The 16,791-nt window shown below is 38.6% G+C and overlaps 2 protein-coding genes across 2 annotated transcripts; both read right to left on the reverse strand.

Moving 5' to 3' along the window:
* Nucleotides 1–355: 355 nt before the first annotated feature.
* LOC105397024 (peptide chain release factor 1) lies at nucleotides 356–4,919 on the reverse strand. Its single transcript, XM_038112804.2, has 2 exons — nucleotides 3,790–4,919; nucleotides 356–645 (listed from the first exon to the last, which is right to left on the reverse strand). The coding sequence occupies exons 1-2, from the start codon at nucleotides 4,750–4,752 to the stop codon at nucleotides 409–411; spliced, it is 1,200 nt and encodes a 399-aa protein (XP_037968732.2). The 5' UTR covers nucleotides 4,753–4,919; the 3' UTR covers nucleotides 356–408.
* A 7,802-nt stretch (nucleotides 4,920–12,721) lies between these two features.
* Nucleotides 12,722–15,814, reverse strand: LOC125491428. Its single transcript, XM_048633405.1, has 2 exons — nucleotides 15,548–15,814; nucleotides 12,722–13,692 (listed from the first exon to the last, which is right to left on the reverse strand). The coding sequence occupies exons 1-2, from the start codon at nucleotides 15,681–15,683 to the stop codon at nucleotides 12,743–12,745; spliced, it is 1,086 nt and encodes a 361-aa protein (XP_048489362.1). The 5' UTR covers nucleotides 15,684–15,814; the 3' UTR covers nucleotides 12,722–12,742.
* Nucleotides 15,815–16,791: the final 977 nt, after the last annotated feature.

Here is a 16,791-nt window from a genome sequence, read left to right on the forward strand (position 1 = left end):
GTTTAGATAGCTATTTTATAAAAATATACTTATTAAATAGGTAATTTATTTGTGATCAAAAATAAAGTTATAACCATTGGGTGTTTAGTTAGCTAAGTACTGTTTTACGTTTAGCAATTACCTACTGTATTATCGGTTTGAAGACGATAAATATAAATGTTATGTGTCCGTCCTGTTAAGTTTTGTGAATTATCTATTTTGAATCTAATACATCTTATAATAAGTTCATTTAGTGAGAGCCTGTTTTGTTTTACCAATATAGGAAAAAAAATAGGTATCTTATTGAATAGTTTAAAAGGCTTCATTAAGTTTAAAATCAATGTGATCTCTGATTTTGGTACAAATAAAATAAATATTTATTGATATTTGACTGAGAATTTTATTTACAACGAAAATTATTCTACTCACTCAGCATTTCTTTTCATCTTCAAGCTTTACTTTTTTCATGAAGTCGTTTATTTGTTCCATGAGTTCTTGGTACCGCTGCTGCCTCACAAGCCCTTCTTGAAGCTGCTCCAGCGCCTCGCCGCCGGTCATGAAGGCCTTGATGTTGTGCAGCGTGCCCCCGCCCGGCCGGTGCTCCGTCACTCGGTCTTGCGGGTAGTTGTATGTTCTCACCTTCTCATTCCTCTCTCCTGAACCAACCTAGAAGAGATTATGTAAATGTTAACACAATTTGAGAAAACAGATTAGGTTGCACTGACAGTATAATGTCAGAGCAGGGGGTCATAGATTTAATTTTTATTTATTTATTTATTTATTTGCATCACACTACAGATATGAAACATTACATGATAAGTAACATGCTTAAGGTCTTACATTCTAGTGACAATATCCTTAACTGTGTGTTGACAACATTTTTAAAATTAAAGCGTGTTAAACGTCTTCTCTTAAATATTTATACCTAGATACTTAGTTAATATTATAAAAAATCAAAATTACAACTAAAAGAGTAGAGTAGTAGGGTACTGTTATTATTCAGTGGTATAACTTAATATATATTTAACTGATTCAGCTTTCCTTTTGTAAGTTTTCAAACATATTTCTTATTTGTGATCTAAAACGGTAGAGACCCACGAAAATGTCAAGTCTATTGTTCAAATTATTATACAGGCGTCTCATGTGAATGAAAGGATCGTGCTGAGCTCTTAGGCTTTTACAAGCGGGTAGGTGAAATGTGTTTCTGTTTTTAACAGCTCGAGGTCTGGAATTAGGGATATTTAAATTCAAAGTTGAGGCTAATGTTGTACAAAGTGTACTGTGCAGTATCTTATGGAGTGTAGTGAGCATAATTTCTGTTCGACGGTTTTCCAAAGTGATAACCTTAAAATGCAGCCGCCGGCTTAGGTACGATCGTTGTGTATATTTTAGACCATAGCGATAAGTCAGCATCCTGAGAAATCTAGCCTGTACCCTCTCGATTGCGTCAATATGTACCTGGTAAAACGGAGTCCAGATCACAGCGCAATATTCTAGCTTACTACGTATAAAGCTATAATAAAGCAAGATTAGCGAACGTGGATTGCGAAAATCTTTACCGATTCTGGACAAGAAACCAATCATTTTATAGCAAGAGGATATCAAATATTCATAATGTGGTCTAAATGAAAGTTCCCTGTCAAGTAGAACTCCCAAATCTTTAACTTGATCCACTTTCTGCAAGCGTTCACCATTTATTTTATATGGATAGTCGGCATAATCATATTTAGTTGTGGAAAAGCTCATTAAAAAACATTTACTGGTATTTAAATTCATCCGATTATCCTTACACCATTTCGTAAGCTGTTGTAGATCGTTTTGTAAATATTGACAGTCATTAGAGTCCTTAATACATCGAAAGATTTTTAAGTCATCAGCATAAAGAAGACAGTTGGAATCCATACCCTCTATTAAGTCATTGATGAAAAGGACAAAGAGCAGTGGGCCCAGATGGCTTCCCTGCGGGACTCCAGATGTGACCCTTAATGGAGCCGACAAGAAACCTCTAATAGCAACAAGCTGTGATCTGTTCCCAAGATACGCAGAGATCCACCGAAGAAGACTACCGCGAATTCCAAACTGCATTTTTAGCTTGTAAATTAGTATGCTATGATTTACCTTATCGAACGCCTTTCTAAAGTCCGTGTAAATGCTGTGGATTGGCGTTTTGTTGTTGAGAGAGACATGTATATAATGAACATATTCAAGAAGATTAGTAACTGTAGATTTTGACTTGACAAATCCGTGCTGTTTCTCAGTTATTAAATGTTGAACGTGGGAATAGATATAGTTATAAACTAGTTGCTCAAACAGTTTGGCCAGACAGGATAGAATGCTAATTGGGCGGTAATTGTCACACATTTCGCATGGACCAGATTTGTGAATAGGTATTATATATGCTCGTTTCCAAAGATCGGGAAACACACCAGATGATAAAGATTTATTATAAATAATTTCCAGAGGTATGACTAGCTCATCCGCCAATGATTTAATAAATTGAGATGGCAATTTATCTGGACCGGGTCCTTTATTTGGGTCGAGATTTCGGAGTTTAGATAATATTTCATTGCGAGTTAGTACTAAACTGTGAATGGCAGGCATGCCAGGGTCATCAAAACAGTTCGTTTGCTCAGAGACCTGGCCGCTGTCACTGTCGTAAACTGAACCAAAAAAGTCAGAGAAAAGGTTGCATGTCTCTATAGGGTTACTGGAACTCTTGTTAGCATAATGCATATTTTGTGGTATAGACGCAGTACATCGCTTACTTTTAACAAAAGACCAAAAAGGCTTACAGTTTCCCGAATTAAGAGAGTCTTCTACTCCGTTAACAAATCCTTCATAACAGTCGTTTAGCATTTTCTTAACACGAGAACGCAGCATTGAAAAGGTGTCGTAATCTCTGGGATTTTTGTACTTTTTGTATTTTTTATGGTATTTGTGTTTCTCCGATAGAGCCCGTTTTAAACTATCTGAGAACCAAATTGGATAAATGTGAGTATCGTCTTTTTTATACGGCGTGTTTTCTGTTATGATTACATTTAGAATACGGTAGAAGGATTCTAAGCACATGTTTACGTCAGGACTTGATAGTTCCTTTTGCCAATCAATAGATTTAAGTGATGTTTTGCATTTATCAATATTACATTTTCTGAAATTTAATACTCTATTGTTTTTATTGTTCTGCACGTAAAGCGTCTGTAAACAACCTATCATTGCTAAGAATGGGGGGTGGTGCTTATCTTCTCTACTCAAGGGCGCACATTTCGAAATGTCAATATTAGAGATGTTGCTTAAAAAAAGATCTAGCGTACCGCCATCATACTTTGTCAAGTGATTATATTGGTTTAGACTTCCTAGAGACAAAAGCTCAAATAAGAGGTCACTCTTTTTGTTTTTGGTTTTAGCAAAATAAGATAGAGTCGCTGACCCAGGTATCTGGTTCCATGTAAGATTTGGCATATTAAAATCGCCTAAAAAGATAAATTTTTCATCAGAATTAGTAACTATATCACAACTACGTTCGAAGAAAGTCTCATAAGTTGCAGAACTACCATCCGGAGGTAAATATACTAAGCAGATATTTATTTTGCATGTGTCAGTGTGAACAGTTAGCCAGAGGTCCTCAGCACAGGTTTCAAAAACTTTTCGCCTTTCTACAAGAATTCTCTTATCAACAGCGATTAGTAAACCGCCTCCGTCTACTTTGTGGTTACTAGAAGACTCACGGTCAATTTTGATTATCTTTGTTGTGCAAGACGCCCTAGGTATTCTTGAATAAAAATTAATTAAGTACAGTAGGTATAATAGTACCTGTGATTTCCTCTCTGCATTGATCTTAGATGTCTGGTCCTGTTCTGATTTCTGAAGCAAAAGTGTTCTTAGTTTCTGTATTGCTATTTCTCTATTTTTAATCTGGGACCTTCCTTCCTGGCATTCTACTGTGGTCCCAGTAGGCAAGTGTATAATGCGGACAGCACTGTCAGTTGTGTTAACATGCTGGCCTCCTGCCCCACTGGCCCGCTTTGTTTCAATTTGAAGATCTCGATCAGGAATATCTATTTCCACTTCACTAGGCTGTGGAAGCACAGCCACTGACACTGTGCTGGTGTGGATGCGGCCTCCTTTCTCAGTGGTTGGTATTCTCTGCACCCGGTGCACTCCCGCCTCCATCCTCATTAGTTCAGGTACTCCATAGCCACTGATCAACATGGATCCTTTCTTTAACCCACCAATATCAGAAGCTTCCAATGAAGCTACATCAACTTGCCAATCTTTGTAATTTGCATATGATTCATACAAATCAAATAGTTCTCTGGCGAACAGCATGGCCTCCTGTCCCCCGGCCCCGGAGGTGACCTCCAGCAGTACTCCACCCTCAGTCAGGTACGGGGCGAGGAGGATGGCCTGCAACTCATCATCCACATCTTTAATCCTTGTCAAGTAAATTTCGGCTTCTTCTTTGATCATTTTCTTTATTTCGTCATCTTTATCCTTTTTATTGAGCTCTTTGAGATCCTCTATGCTGTCGAAGAGGGCTATTCTTTGCTCCAAAACGTGAACGATAGGCTTAATTTCACCAAGTCGCTTTATCTCATAGGAGCTTCGTTTGTTTTTGACAAGTAGGTTTTCATGTTCCAACATCAAGTTTCGTAAGTAAAGTTGGACTGCTGGTTCACTTAAATTGATAGCGTTCTGAGAATAGCATCTACGAAGCAGAGAATTCTTTGCAACATTGCACAGGGGACGGAGAAATGTTAACCGTGTCAAAGACATAATAACTATGTAGCATAAATATTGCGATATCTTCTGAATCACTGACGAATATTAACAGTGTTATATAAACCAGAAATATATAACCCGGTTTCAAAATTTTCAATTTTCATGTTTTACGAGATTTTTCAGATGTTTTTGACATTGACATTTTACCAAAACGAATGAGTGAATGTATGAATGAAATAGAATGAATGATAAAATGTCTAAATTCGCTAACACAAATTCAGATTTTTATTCTGTTAAATGGTAAATAAGTTTCTCAGAATAATACAAAACCTTTTTTTTTACTCACCTACTCTGTGGTATGTTGGTAATGTTGCTACTCCACACTAGATGGCACTACTAGTTCAGTAATGGTAATTGGTAATACTACTCCACGCTAGATGGCACTACTAGTTCTGTAATGGCAGAATTAGGTAATGCTACTTTACAGTCTACACTAGATGGCACTACTAGTTTAATAATGAATAATGGCACACACTATTTCTTCATCTTCTAAAATCTTCTTTGGGTACCATCTCCTAACGGCCGGCAATTATCTTTCTTATCTGGCTTATTCTTTCCTCTAAAGTCTACAGTCTCTATTGGACCAAATTAAGTTTAAGTTTACTCACTAACTACTAGAGTCCTTCCTCACTACTAAAAAGTAAGAAATAAAAGAAACCGGCGAAGTGCGAGTTGGATTCGCGCACTGAGGGTTCCGTACAAGCCTAATTACCTGAGATAGTTTTCCTTTCAATTTCTTTATATTATGTAAGTAAAAACGGATGGAGATCCGGTTTTTTATCATATTTTTTTAACCAATCCTCTTGGTCTTAAAAATTAGCACCTTGAAACTTAATATTTCGTTAACCAATTATTGAATCAAAAAATAATCATCATCATCATCATCATTTCAGCCATAGGACGTCCACTGCTGAACATAGGCCTCCCCCAATGATTTCCACCTTGTCCGATCGGAGGCGGCCCGCATCCAGTGCTTCCCCGCGCACTTGACTATATCGTCCGTCCATCTCGCGGGGGGCCGCCCAAAAATGGTTTTAGCGTATGCATCTATAATATTTTCAGCGAAATACCTATTCAGCGATATTCCACACCATCGAAACAACGGAAGCAAATACAATATTCATAAACATTGTTTTTTGTGTTTTATTTATATTATGTAAGATATGAATTAACTTAAATAAATATTTCATAAACATAAGTTAATACATGGTTGCAAAACGTGCATTAATTTATTTTCGTATGATCGCACGGACGCATCGCATTCAGTATTCTTTGTAAATAAATTCACACAAGTGCTTTAACTACATCGGCATTGATGAGGCCGTTTTACTATACATTTACGAAAATCCGTTTGCTCCGATACGTAAGATAAGTCCTACCGATAGGTGGACGCCTACCTTTATATAATTTTTTTTTTGTTTTCCTTTAGCGGCGCTAGTAAGTCTAATCTCCTTAAAGAGGCTTGACACGATTACTGGCTGATTATGATGACTTATTTTATAATACAATAATTACAAGTCTATTGGAAATGGATTATGTTAAATATTTAAACAGGCAATAATTTTTCAACAAACTATTCCAAAACATCCAAATATCATCCCTGGACGACGACCTGTCAGCATCTTTAGCAGAAGAGACTGGTGCGACGCAGTTGCCCACCTAAAATCTCTATATTTTTGATATGTAGTACTTTTTAAATATCTTATCTACTTGTACATAGTCCACATTATGAAGGCAAACTAAATAATATTCAACAATGAAATGAGGCTTCATCTGCCTGGTTATTCCGCAGTCCGCACCCGCACGCACACCGAACCGCACAAACCGTTTTGCTGCAGCCATTTGTTTCTTTCTTTCTTTCATTTGGGCACGCTCATTACGCGCCCATGCCAAAGTTGTTATTTCAATTCTTGTGTGAAATTAAAAGTGTTCGTTGTAAATGTGCTAATGTGGTATCGACCACAACCGGCTAGAAGTATTGATAGAATAATTTAGAGCTCGACAAAGGATCCTCGAGACCGCAAGGACGCAAATTGCTCATTATTTCGCATTCTTCGGGTGCGCGTGTGGAGCTATTACACCTAATGACGGATGGACAGACGGACAGCCGACTATCTTTTGTATAGTTGCGGCCACAGACCGCATGGCTTCCTCCTTTCTTTACGCCTCGTTCTGTTGTCTTCGCGGGTGGAATAGTTTCTTTATTAGTTCCTCTGCCGCGATCTATTTGTGGTTGTAACTGCAAAATATACTCGATAATTTTAAAACCTAATACGTTAACTACACTGGCTGCAGAAATAAGTTACGTTTTTAAATTTGAATAACAATATTTAGATCGAAATAAACATAACTTTTATACTTAGTTAAAAAAAATATCGGCCAAGTCCAATTTATGTTTTCTTCTATAAACCTTACTTATTCGCTTCGTTAACAATGTCGACGACTAAGGATTGCCTACTAGACTAAATTGGTTATGCAAATTACAGAGTCACATAACCTACCCACTTATACCAACCTATACGCAGCGAAGCATAAGAATCCTATAACAAAATAACAGTGGCAACCATAGTAGGACAGAAAAAGCGTCTATTTTCCGCTAACCACTGTGTTACGTCACAAATGAAATGACAGGCGGGCATTTCCTACAATGTCGAGGGTCGTATGCTCAAGCAGCATTGAATTAAAATGATGCTAAGCTACTAAGTAGTGTCCGATAATCGCGGCTAATGTAGCATAATTGCACAGAGCTTGCGTGCTCGCATCGGGAGCCGCATACTTCATTACACTAATGAATAAATAAAGTGTTGGTGCCATCAAATGAGACGGCGCATTGACTACTATTATTAATTAAACGTGATTTTCATTTCTATGCTGCGCGGGCAATTTAATAGATCGGAACCTTTGCGTTTAATCGTGGGTAGGTTCGTTCATTAATTTAACTACGTACCTACCTTTGTAGGCTCTTAAACTATTCTGCGTACTTAGTTGTAAGTATTAACCACAGACAATGTATGTGTATTATACTTACCTGATAGTTACCTATATACCCTAAATATATAATGTGCAATACAAGGAGAAACGGATACAAACAATATAAGTAAAAATTTCGCTTAGCTAGACCAATTGGATAATACCTAACTTCCTCATAACCACGCTATTACTTAGACGTATTATAAGTAGCTAACCAGTACAAATGTCTATTGTTTGTGCTTCATCTACCCTTAAGACCATAACATTGGATGGAGCCGGCGGCGGCGGCGGTGGCGGTGGCGGTGGGTTACGAGCGCATTAGTTTTGGGCAATTGCCGTCCGGAGTGCGCCCATCGCCTTACTTAGCCCAACCAATCTTTTAAACAACCTCACTTTACCAACCCCAGAATTACACACCCTTATAACAAAGACGAAAGAGCTACATTAGTCCGAAAAGCTACAACAAAGTTTGCGCAGCAATGTAAGTACGACCTAAATAAATATGCCACGTTTGTGTAATATAAAGTGTACAACACTTCACACTTTACATTGCTTTCAGAGAAATTTATCGGAGTAATAAAGTCGCTACTAAATCAACCTGGAACTTTTTGGGTTATTTCTCAATTTGGTGACTAAACCCAATATTTTATTGTAAGTGCCAGTGCTTTTTTCTAAAGTGAACTTTAATAATGGTCAGAATAAATGTATGTATGAGTAATTTAGAGACCATTGTGAATCGGGTATCTTACGTACCTGCAGTAATATACTCGACGAAGATCGAAAGGAAATACCTTCATAGATAGAGAAGAACTTCACTAACTGTTTTAACATACCTACAATACAGTATAATACAATATAACTTTATTGAAAAAACACACAACATACATTAAATAACAAAAGGAGTAAGCACAATAGGCAATACACCTATAGGTAGGTATCATATTAGCTGACCAAATGAAAAATAACAAAAAAGTTCGCATTCTTAATCCTATAACTCTATAGCACAGGCCACCGACACAAGTCTAGATCGCGTGAGTCCTGCGAGCACCCCGCGCCGGCTGCTAGGCTAATAGTCAATTACCTTGCGAACGAACAAACACATTCATTGTTTTACTGTCTGTCTGTCTACTCCTCTGTCTACTCGTGTCTAGCTTGTATATTGTACACTGTACAGTCGTTGTCTTGCTGCTGATTTGTTAACATTAGAATGTTAGCCAAATCCACTGGTTTATACTACGCTGGGCTGCATTTACAAGTACTTACTTTAAAATTGAAATAATTTTATACGCTTTATATAGAAATAACAACAAATAACAATTTCATAATCATCAATACGTTTTAAGTTATATTATTTTAACAAACTTATTAAAACGTTACTGAGGCGAGAAAGCTAGTAAGCACAAAAGGCACTCAGTCGGAAATTGTAAACCACTTTGACAAATAAACTTTTAAAGATTCGTATCTTTACATTTCCATACTTTGCTAAAAAAGAGAATTTTATAGTATGGACTTTAGACTTTTTAACGGGTTTCAAAGTTTGCCAGAACACAGCTGTTCAGAATGAAGAGTTGGTTCACACTCTTTCTGCTTTCGCAATCGCATGGTGATGATGTGAAGACCCTCCGCAGACCAAGGTAGAGCATATATTATATACAGTAGATACGGTATATAGTATATACAGTAGAGCATTATTAAATGATCAAACGAACTTACCTAAGTGAAGTTCGATCTTAATTATCCTGGCTTCGTCGAAGAGATTTAGTAACCATGTAGTATGCCTTGCTGCATGCGTCTCTGTCGCACATTAGTATTTAGCGTAAGGTAGAAAGAAATAAAAAACGTTAGACCCTACCATATCGACGCTGCCACCTCCCGTCTATCCGAGCCTCATTCTTTTCAGATCTGAGCAATATTAAGATAGGGACATGCTTAAGCGGGTCGGGAGGGACCTTAAATCTCTTCGACGAAGCCAGGATAATTAAGATCGAACTTCACTTAGGTAAGTTCGTTTGATCATTTAATTATCCTGCCTTCGTCTCTGAGATTTAGTAACCATGTAGATGTTTGGAGTACTTCTAAACAATAATCTTTTAATTTTAATATTGCGAATATGACAAATAAAACAAAGAAACTTCATTTCAGTAAGAATCATTTATTTTCGATTTACACCTTTAATCATTATCATTTATCAGGCTAACATTATCTCTTATAATAGGTCTGTTATAGAAATTTCCGAAAACAGTTGAGCGATCAGACCAACCTGCAGATTTTCTAATTAATTCTACACTAATACCAGATCGAGCAGCTGCAGAAGTACTAGCGTGACGAGTACTGTGGGCGGTGAATATTGTGGTGTCGATACCACTGTCACAGAGAGTCTGCTTCAACCATCGCCCTATAGACTGGGATGTAGCTGCTCGGTGAGGTTTTTTAATGGTTAACAATAATCTACCATTACTATCATTTCTGAGGTTTACAGTACGATTTAAGTATGATTGTAGGGTTTTTGCTGGGCAAATATTCTGATTTATTGTGAAAAAAGGTAATGCTATGACAGGTTGGGCCCGGCCTATGCCTGAAGTTTTAATGATACTAGTAATTGTAATTATAATTTTATCATTAAAAGACTTTATATCACATACTTTGATTAATGACAATGTCTGTGTTCTTTGACCGGATGATAGTGCCAGCAGCATAGTTAACTTTTTTGTCAGTAGTTCCAAACTCGCAGAATCATTATTTACATTATTCAGATAATCTAATACAATATTTGTATCCCACGTTGTACTATATCTAGGAAAGACAGGTTTTAATTTAAAAATACCTTTGTAGAATCTCTTTAATCTACTATCCTGAGAAAAATCATTCATAGACACTAAAGCGATTGCAGACCGATGATTGTTTAATGTTCCGTATGCTGAACCCGAATTGAAGCATTTCATAAGGAAACCCATCAAGTTAGGTACCGTAACGTCATAGAAATCATTTTTATTCTGCTCACAATATTGCCACCATAATTTTAAACTGCTAGAATATTGAGACAAAGTGTTAGGAGATAAAGAACTTATCATTGTATCTAGCGCTGACTCGGGGACGTTTTGTTTCATGAATGCTTCCCTGATAACACAGCTGCCTCCAGGGAAAGGTGTTGATAGAGGGGATGAGATGACCTGAACACAGAGGAAAGGAGATCTTTATTTGGTGGAAACACTATGATTTCACTAATAGAAAGGGATTTAAATAACGGGTACCATGGCTGCGAAGGCCATTGTGGTACAACTACTATCCCGGTTGCTTCATCTGCAATTATTTTATTAAGGAGTTTTAAAATACAAGAAAATGGCGGGAATGCATAAAAATAGAATTGGGTCCATCGAATGGTGAAAGCATCGATGTTAAATGCAAATGGATCCCGTTTCCAAGAAATATACCTTGAGCATTTTGCGTTGGTACGAGATGCAAAAAGATCAATACTTGGTCTACCAAATACCTTTATAATTATAGAATAACTCTTGTGGTTAAGTTCCCATTCTGTGTCGGTATTGATCTTTCTGGATTCCGTATCTGCCTCCGTATTTAAAGATGATTTTATATATGAAGCGAAGACAAATATGTTTCGCTCTTCACACCAGTTCCATAAGGTCATCGCAATTGAATTTAAGTGTTGGAACTGAATTCCCCCCATTCTATTTATATAAGAAATTGCAGTAGTATTATCTACTCGTAGTAATATACTGCAATTTTTTCTGTTTTCCGCAAACGTCTTAAGACCAAAATAGGCCGCCAAGAGCTCTAATTGATTAATATGTAGCATTCTCTCATCGTTAGACCACTGTCCGCCGGTACTATCAGCTCCGCAGGCTGCCCCCCAGCCTGTAGTGGACGCGTCCGTAAATATTTCTAAAGCGAAATTACCCTGATCTATTGATTTTGAAACTGAAAAAATATTGTCTCTCCACCACTTCAAATCTTCTAGAATGTATGTGGGAATAGACATAGTCTCATCATAATTATCGTTACTTTGAATAAGTGCCAGATATCTGGCTCTTTCTAAGCTTTTCGTGTGCATCCAGCCATAAGTGATTGCTGGGCAAGCCGCAGTGAGGGGACCTAAAAATCTCGCAAACTCTCTTATCGGTAACACTTTTGTTTTTAATACGTTATTAACTGCCTGAAAAATTTTTACTCTCTTTTGTTGTGGTAATTGTAGTGTCATTGACTCACTGTTTAGAATGAAACCTAAAAACTTGCACACTTTATTAGGGGTTAATCTACTCTTCTCAGTATTTATTAGAAATCCAAGTCGCATAAGACAGGCAACTGTTGTATTTGTGTTATTATGACAATCTTGTATCGAGTCACCAATACACAGAAAATCATCAAGGAAACGAACTGACCTAAATGATAAGGATCTCAAATAAGTAGCTACTGGTTGAAGTATCTTGGTAAATATGTATGGGGCAGAACACAGGCCAAAGGGTAAAACCTTAAATTGATAGTATAGTTAGTAGTAGAGTATTCTTAAAATAAAACCTCAAGTATTTTCTATGCGGTTCATAAATAGAAAGAGAAAAATATGCATCCTGTAGGTCAATGTTAGTCATATAATCGTCTTTGTAAATTAATTTTGTTGCTGTCCGTATGTCTTCCATTTTAAAGTGCTCATTTTTAATATATAGATTTAATTTTTTAAGATTCAAGATAAATCTGAACCTACCATCCGTTTTAGGTATTAAAAAAAAAATGGCTGAAATAAATTGACCCACGGATGGTGAACATTGTTCGATTGCCTCCATACGTAGCAAACGGTTAATTTCTTGCTCCATTTGTATTAATTCTAATGGACAAAAGTTACGTTTCGGGTAGTGAGTCTCAAGCTGGTTTGGTATGTCAATAAAAGGTATACGGTAACCTTTTATTGTAGAAAGTATAAAATTATCGTTAGTGATTGAGTGCCATTCATTTACAAAATATTTTAATCTACCAGTAATTACCTCTGCTAACGCCGTATTGCCTACAATATGTGGCGGTCGGGCGGCGCTGCTTGGCGCCGGTATGTCTGCGTCTGGCGCCGTGCTGGCGCCTGCGGCGGCGGCGGTGGCGGGGGGGGCGGGCGCCTCGCTGCTGTTGCTGCGGGCAGCGTGGCTCGGCCGCGCCTCGAGTATGCGGCTGCTGGTCGCCCACCCGCTCGCACAGGTTGATACGTGTTGGTGCGAGGTTGAAAGGGACGAACAGGTGGGCGTTTCCAGTTTAAACTTGACGTTGAAGTAGACGGCCCTTGCATTAAATTACTGGTTCTTTTAATGCCTCTTGAATTTTGAACCATTTGACCTAGATTTTCACCAAACAATAGGCTATCCCTCTTTCTCTCTTTTAAAGGTTCTATAAGGGCTTTGTCCACTAGCGGTATAATAAGGGAACGCCTAGTATAGCTTTCAGCATAGTGAGAATCAGCCAATAAGAGACTGCAATCATTCAGTGTCCTCAGTACAACTGGAATATCTGGATTTTTCTTAATAAGTGAAGACATTGCTGTCCCCAGGGCGCTTAAGGCTTTGCCCAGCTGATCTTGCTTAGTCATGATGGTCTTGTCTCTATTCCTGTTTTGTTCAAACAGCAATGTTGCTATCTCTGGGTTAAGGGTCGGTGCTTTACATAACGGTACATTTTTAGGAAAGAGGTACTTTTTCCCTAGCTCCTCTTTAATGTCTTTTTTTAGCCCATTAGCAAGAGTAATTTGGTACCTTTTCGCAATATTGTCGTGGACGTCCTCACCCCATTCCATGGCCTCAGGTTCCAGTTCTCCCAAGGTTTGGAGTAGTTCCATGTCGACCTCTTCATCTGGTTGAGTAGCGGGATTTGTTTCGTCGGGCGTCGGCAATGTGGGTAGTTGATCATTGCTATTCGACGGTATTTCCACGCAGGAATCAGTTTCTATGGGAATATCTTCCATAATGAGATGATCTGTATTCTGTAAGGTATGCAAAAGAAAAAACAAGCATGCAGTGGCGGATTAAGAGCATCGGAGGCCCTAAGCACAAAGCCTTTGTAGGCCCCTAATTTAGAACAATTTGTTCCTTGAAAAAGATTGATAAAACAGTTCAATAGCTTAAACGTCCTATAACTTTACTATAAAAAAGGATGGAAAACATTTAAAAAAAAATTGCTTGCCTTAAAGGCCTACGACAAGCGCAAGTATCACCACAGTTATAACTGCGCAGGTACGCCGAGCTATCACACGGCACATTTAAGTACGCGCAAGCCTCATTTTTAACCGACTTCGAAAAAAGGAGGAGGTTCTCAATTCGTCTGTATATTTTTTTAAGTGTGTTCACCGATTACTCCGCCGTTTATGGACCGATTTTGAAATGATGAATTTTTTTTATGTATTGGGTTGGGTTGAGCTCAGGCGTGGTCCCTTTTTCAGAATTTTATTCTACCCCCAAGGGTGGGTAAAGGGGTAAAAACGGGGTATGAAGTATATATACAGTTTTACCACCCTTTCGCACAGTATTCCATGTACCTACAGTACAAGCCGGCCTGTGCAGTTAAAACTGTGGTGATACTGGTGATGAAGAAATGAGTGACAGATAGCATACGCCGGCCGACCCAGCTGTGTAGGCTCCATGGGTAGACATGTAGGTTTGCATGTCGGGAGGTGAGCGCGCATTACAGCCCCGGTACCAGAGTGGAGATCTGGCAAATGGCTTCTCCATTGTCCCTAGTGTGGATCCCAAACACGAGTGCTCCGGATGGAGTACGGGGAGTGAGCGTGCCCTCAACAGCTCCGGCACCTGTCAGGACATAAGGGAGGGGTCTCACCACCCCGAGGCCCCGAGGCGACTCTCCTTGTGAGTACTGTGGCTATACGCTGCAGCAGCTAGATCCACTGCTCCATGGATCCCTGATGTCAGACTGCCGTCTGACTGAAGGTAAAGTGCCTGTAGTTTATGACCAAGTCGTTGGGAATTACAGGTCACTATAAATATAAAATCACGTAGTTCGAAAATGGGTATCGTGTGGTGATACTTACGCGTGTGGTAGGCCCTTTACCAACCACACGCACGGTATTCCGTGTTTATGCCGGCCTGCGCAGGCAAAACTGTGGTGATACTTACAGGTGTGGTAGGCCCTTTACCAACCACACGCACAGTATTCCGTGTTTAAGCCGGCCTGCGCAGGCAAAACTGTGGTGATACTTACGCGAGTGGTAGGCCCTTTACCAACCACACGCACGGTATTCCGTGTTTAAGCCGGCCTGCGCAGGCAAAACTGTGGTGATACTTACGCGTGTGGTATCGTAGGCCCTTTAATCAGAGCAAACTCATTACATCGAACATAATATTGAGGATGAATAAAATGTAGGTATAAAATGAAACAGCAGCAGAGGATGGGGGCCCCTGGAGGCCCGGGGCCCCAAGCACGTGCTTGTCGTGCTTATAGGTTAATCCGCCACTGCAAGCATGTGAAACTGTTTTTCATTTATTTATATAGCTCATGTAAGCATTACAAAAAAATTGGCACGAATATCGTGCATAAGCAATATGCTCAATAGGTCTTAGCTTAGGTAAGTAGGTACCTGCAATCATTTGGGGCACTTATCAATAGCGTAGAATAATAATAAGTAACACGAATATCGTGTGGCAATATGCCTCTTATAAGCTTTGTGTACATAAGTATTTAGTGCAATATGCAACTAATCAATACATCCTTAAAGTACCTTCACTGAAAATCACTTTGGTAAAATGCAATATGCATTGAAAAAATATTGTGAAACTTGCATAGCAACACAGCCTCCAAAAGTAGGTTGATAACTTACCGGCATTTTCTTCATCGTCTTCGTCACTTGAATAGATAATCCGATTTTTACGTTTATTGTTTAGTTTATCCTCGTATTTCTTCTTTTTCCTTAACCACCTATCTTCTTTAGTTTCGTCTGATTTCCTTTTCGGCATTACAAAATGTAAGCACTTACTTTGTAATAAAAAGTATAAGAATATGAAACTGAGAAGCAGGGCGCGTAGGTTATATAAGTACTCCTCGGACGATGTGCGTTCGACGCGCGCGCACAGGCAAGAATGAGGCTCGGATAGACGGGAGGTGGCAGCGTCGATATGGTAGGGTCTAACGTTTTTTATTTCTTTCTACCTTACGCTAAATACTAATGTGCGACAGAGACGCATGCAGCAAGGCATACTACATGGTTACTAAATCTCAGAGACGAAGGCAGGATAATTTATTGTATATTGTGTCCTGCAAGTAGCTTAGCTGCTTACTTTAAATTCACACATCATTCGATTACATGCATCATAAGCTCATAATACTTAAATTGAAATAATTATACATATGCCTACCGTGTCTTCAGTGAGTGCAAAACGCACGATGATTGCAAAGAAACAATAAAAAGCAGTAGTGTAAAACATTTTTCGAAGAGCCGCAAAGCGTTATTCACGATAGTAAATGTATAACTGTGTCGAAACGACGAGGCCCGAAGACATTACCAGAGGCAATAAAGAAAATCTGAAATTCTCATTGCTCATAACATTTAGCCGAGCATTAAAGTCGGTAAAAAGTCACAATACAGCACATTGTTGGGAAATTTGTCGTTTTGCAACGCAATGTTATTCAATTTATTTATGGCTTACCAAAACATTTACCCTATTATTGTTTTGTTGTTATGGCTGTATTAAAATGCTATGAAATTAATGTTCCGAGAGTATGTCTTTGCCGTGCAATAATGTGCTGTATGTCTAAGTGTAAAGATACCATTTGGTGTGCCCTTTGTTCGTAGGGTGTTTTGACAAAGGTGACATCCCCCGATTGCAAAGTCAGCATATTGCCGCCAGAGGGAGCCCCAGCGGTTGTATAAAAGGGGTGATATTATGACACCCGAGATTCACTTATCTTATAAAGCTATTTATAATAGGCGTAAAGACGTGGTTAATAGAACATCAGTGCTATTGATAGGCGTTAGGCGCTACTCTATACAAGGGGAAGGGAAAGAAAAAGTTTAAAATATTTTTATTAATTCACTGGAGTTAGTTACACATTTTGATTCAGCCG

Source organism: Plutella xylostella, chromosome 5, assembly GCF_932276165.1.
Source record: "Plutella xylostella chromosome 5, ilPluXylo3.1, whole genome shotgun sequence".
Lineage (NCBI taxonomy): Eukaryota > Metazoa > Arthropoda > Insecta > Lepidoptera > Plutellidae > Plutella > Plutella xylostella.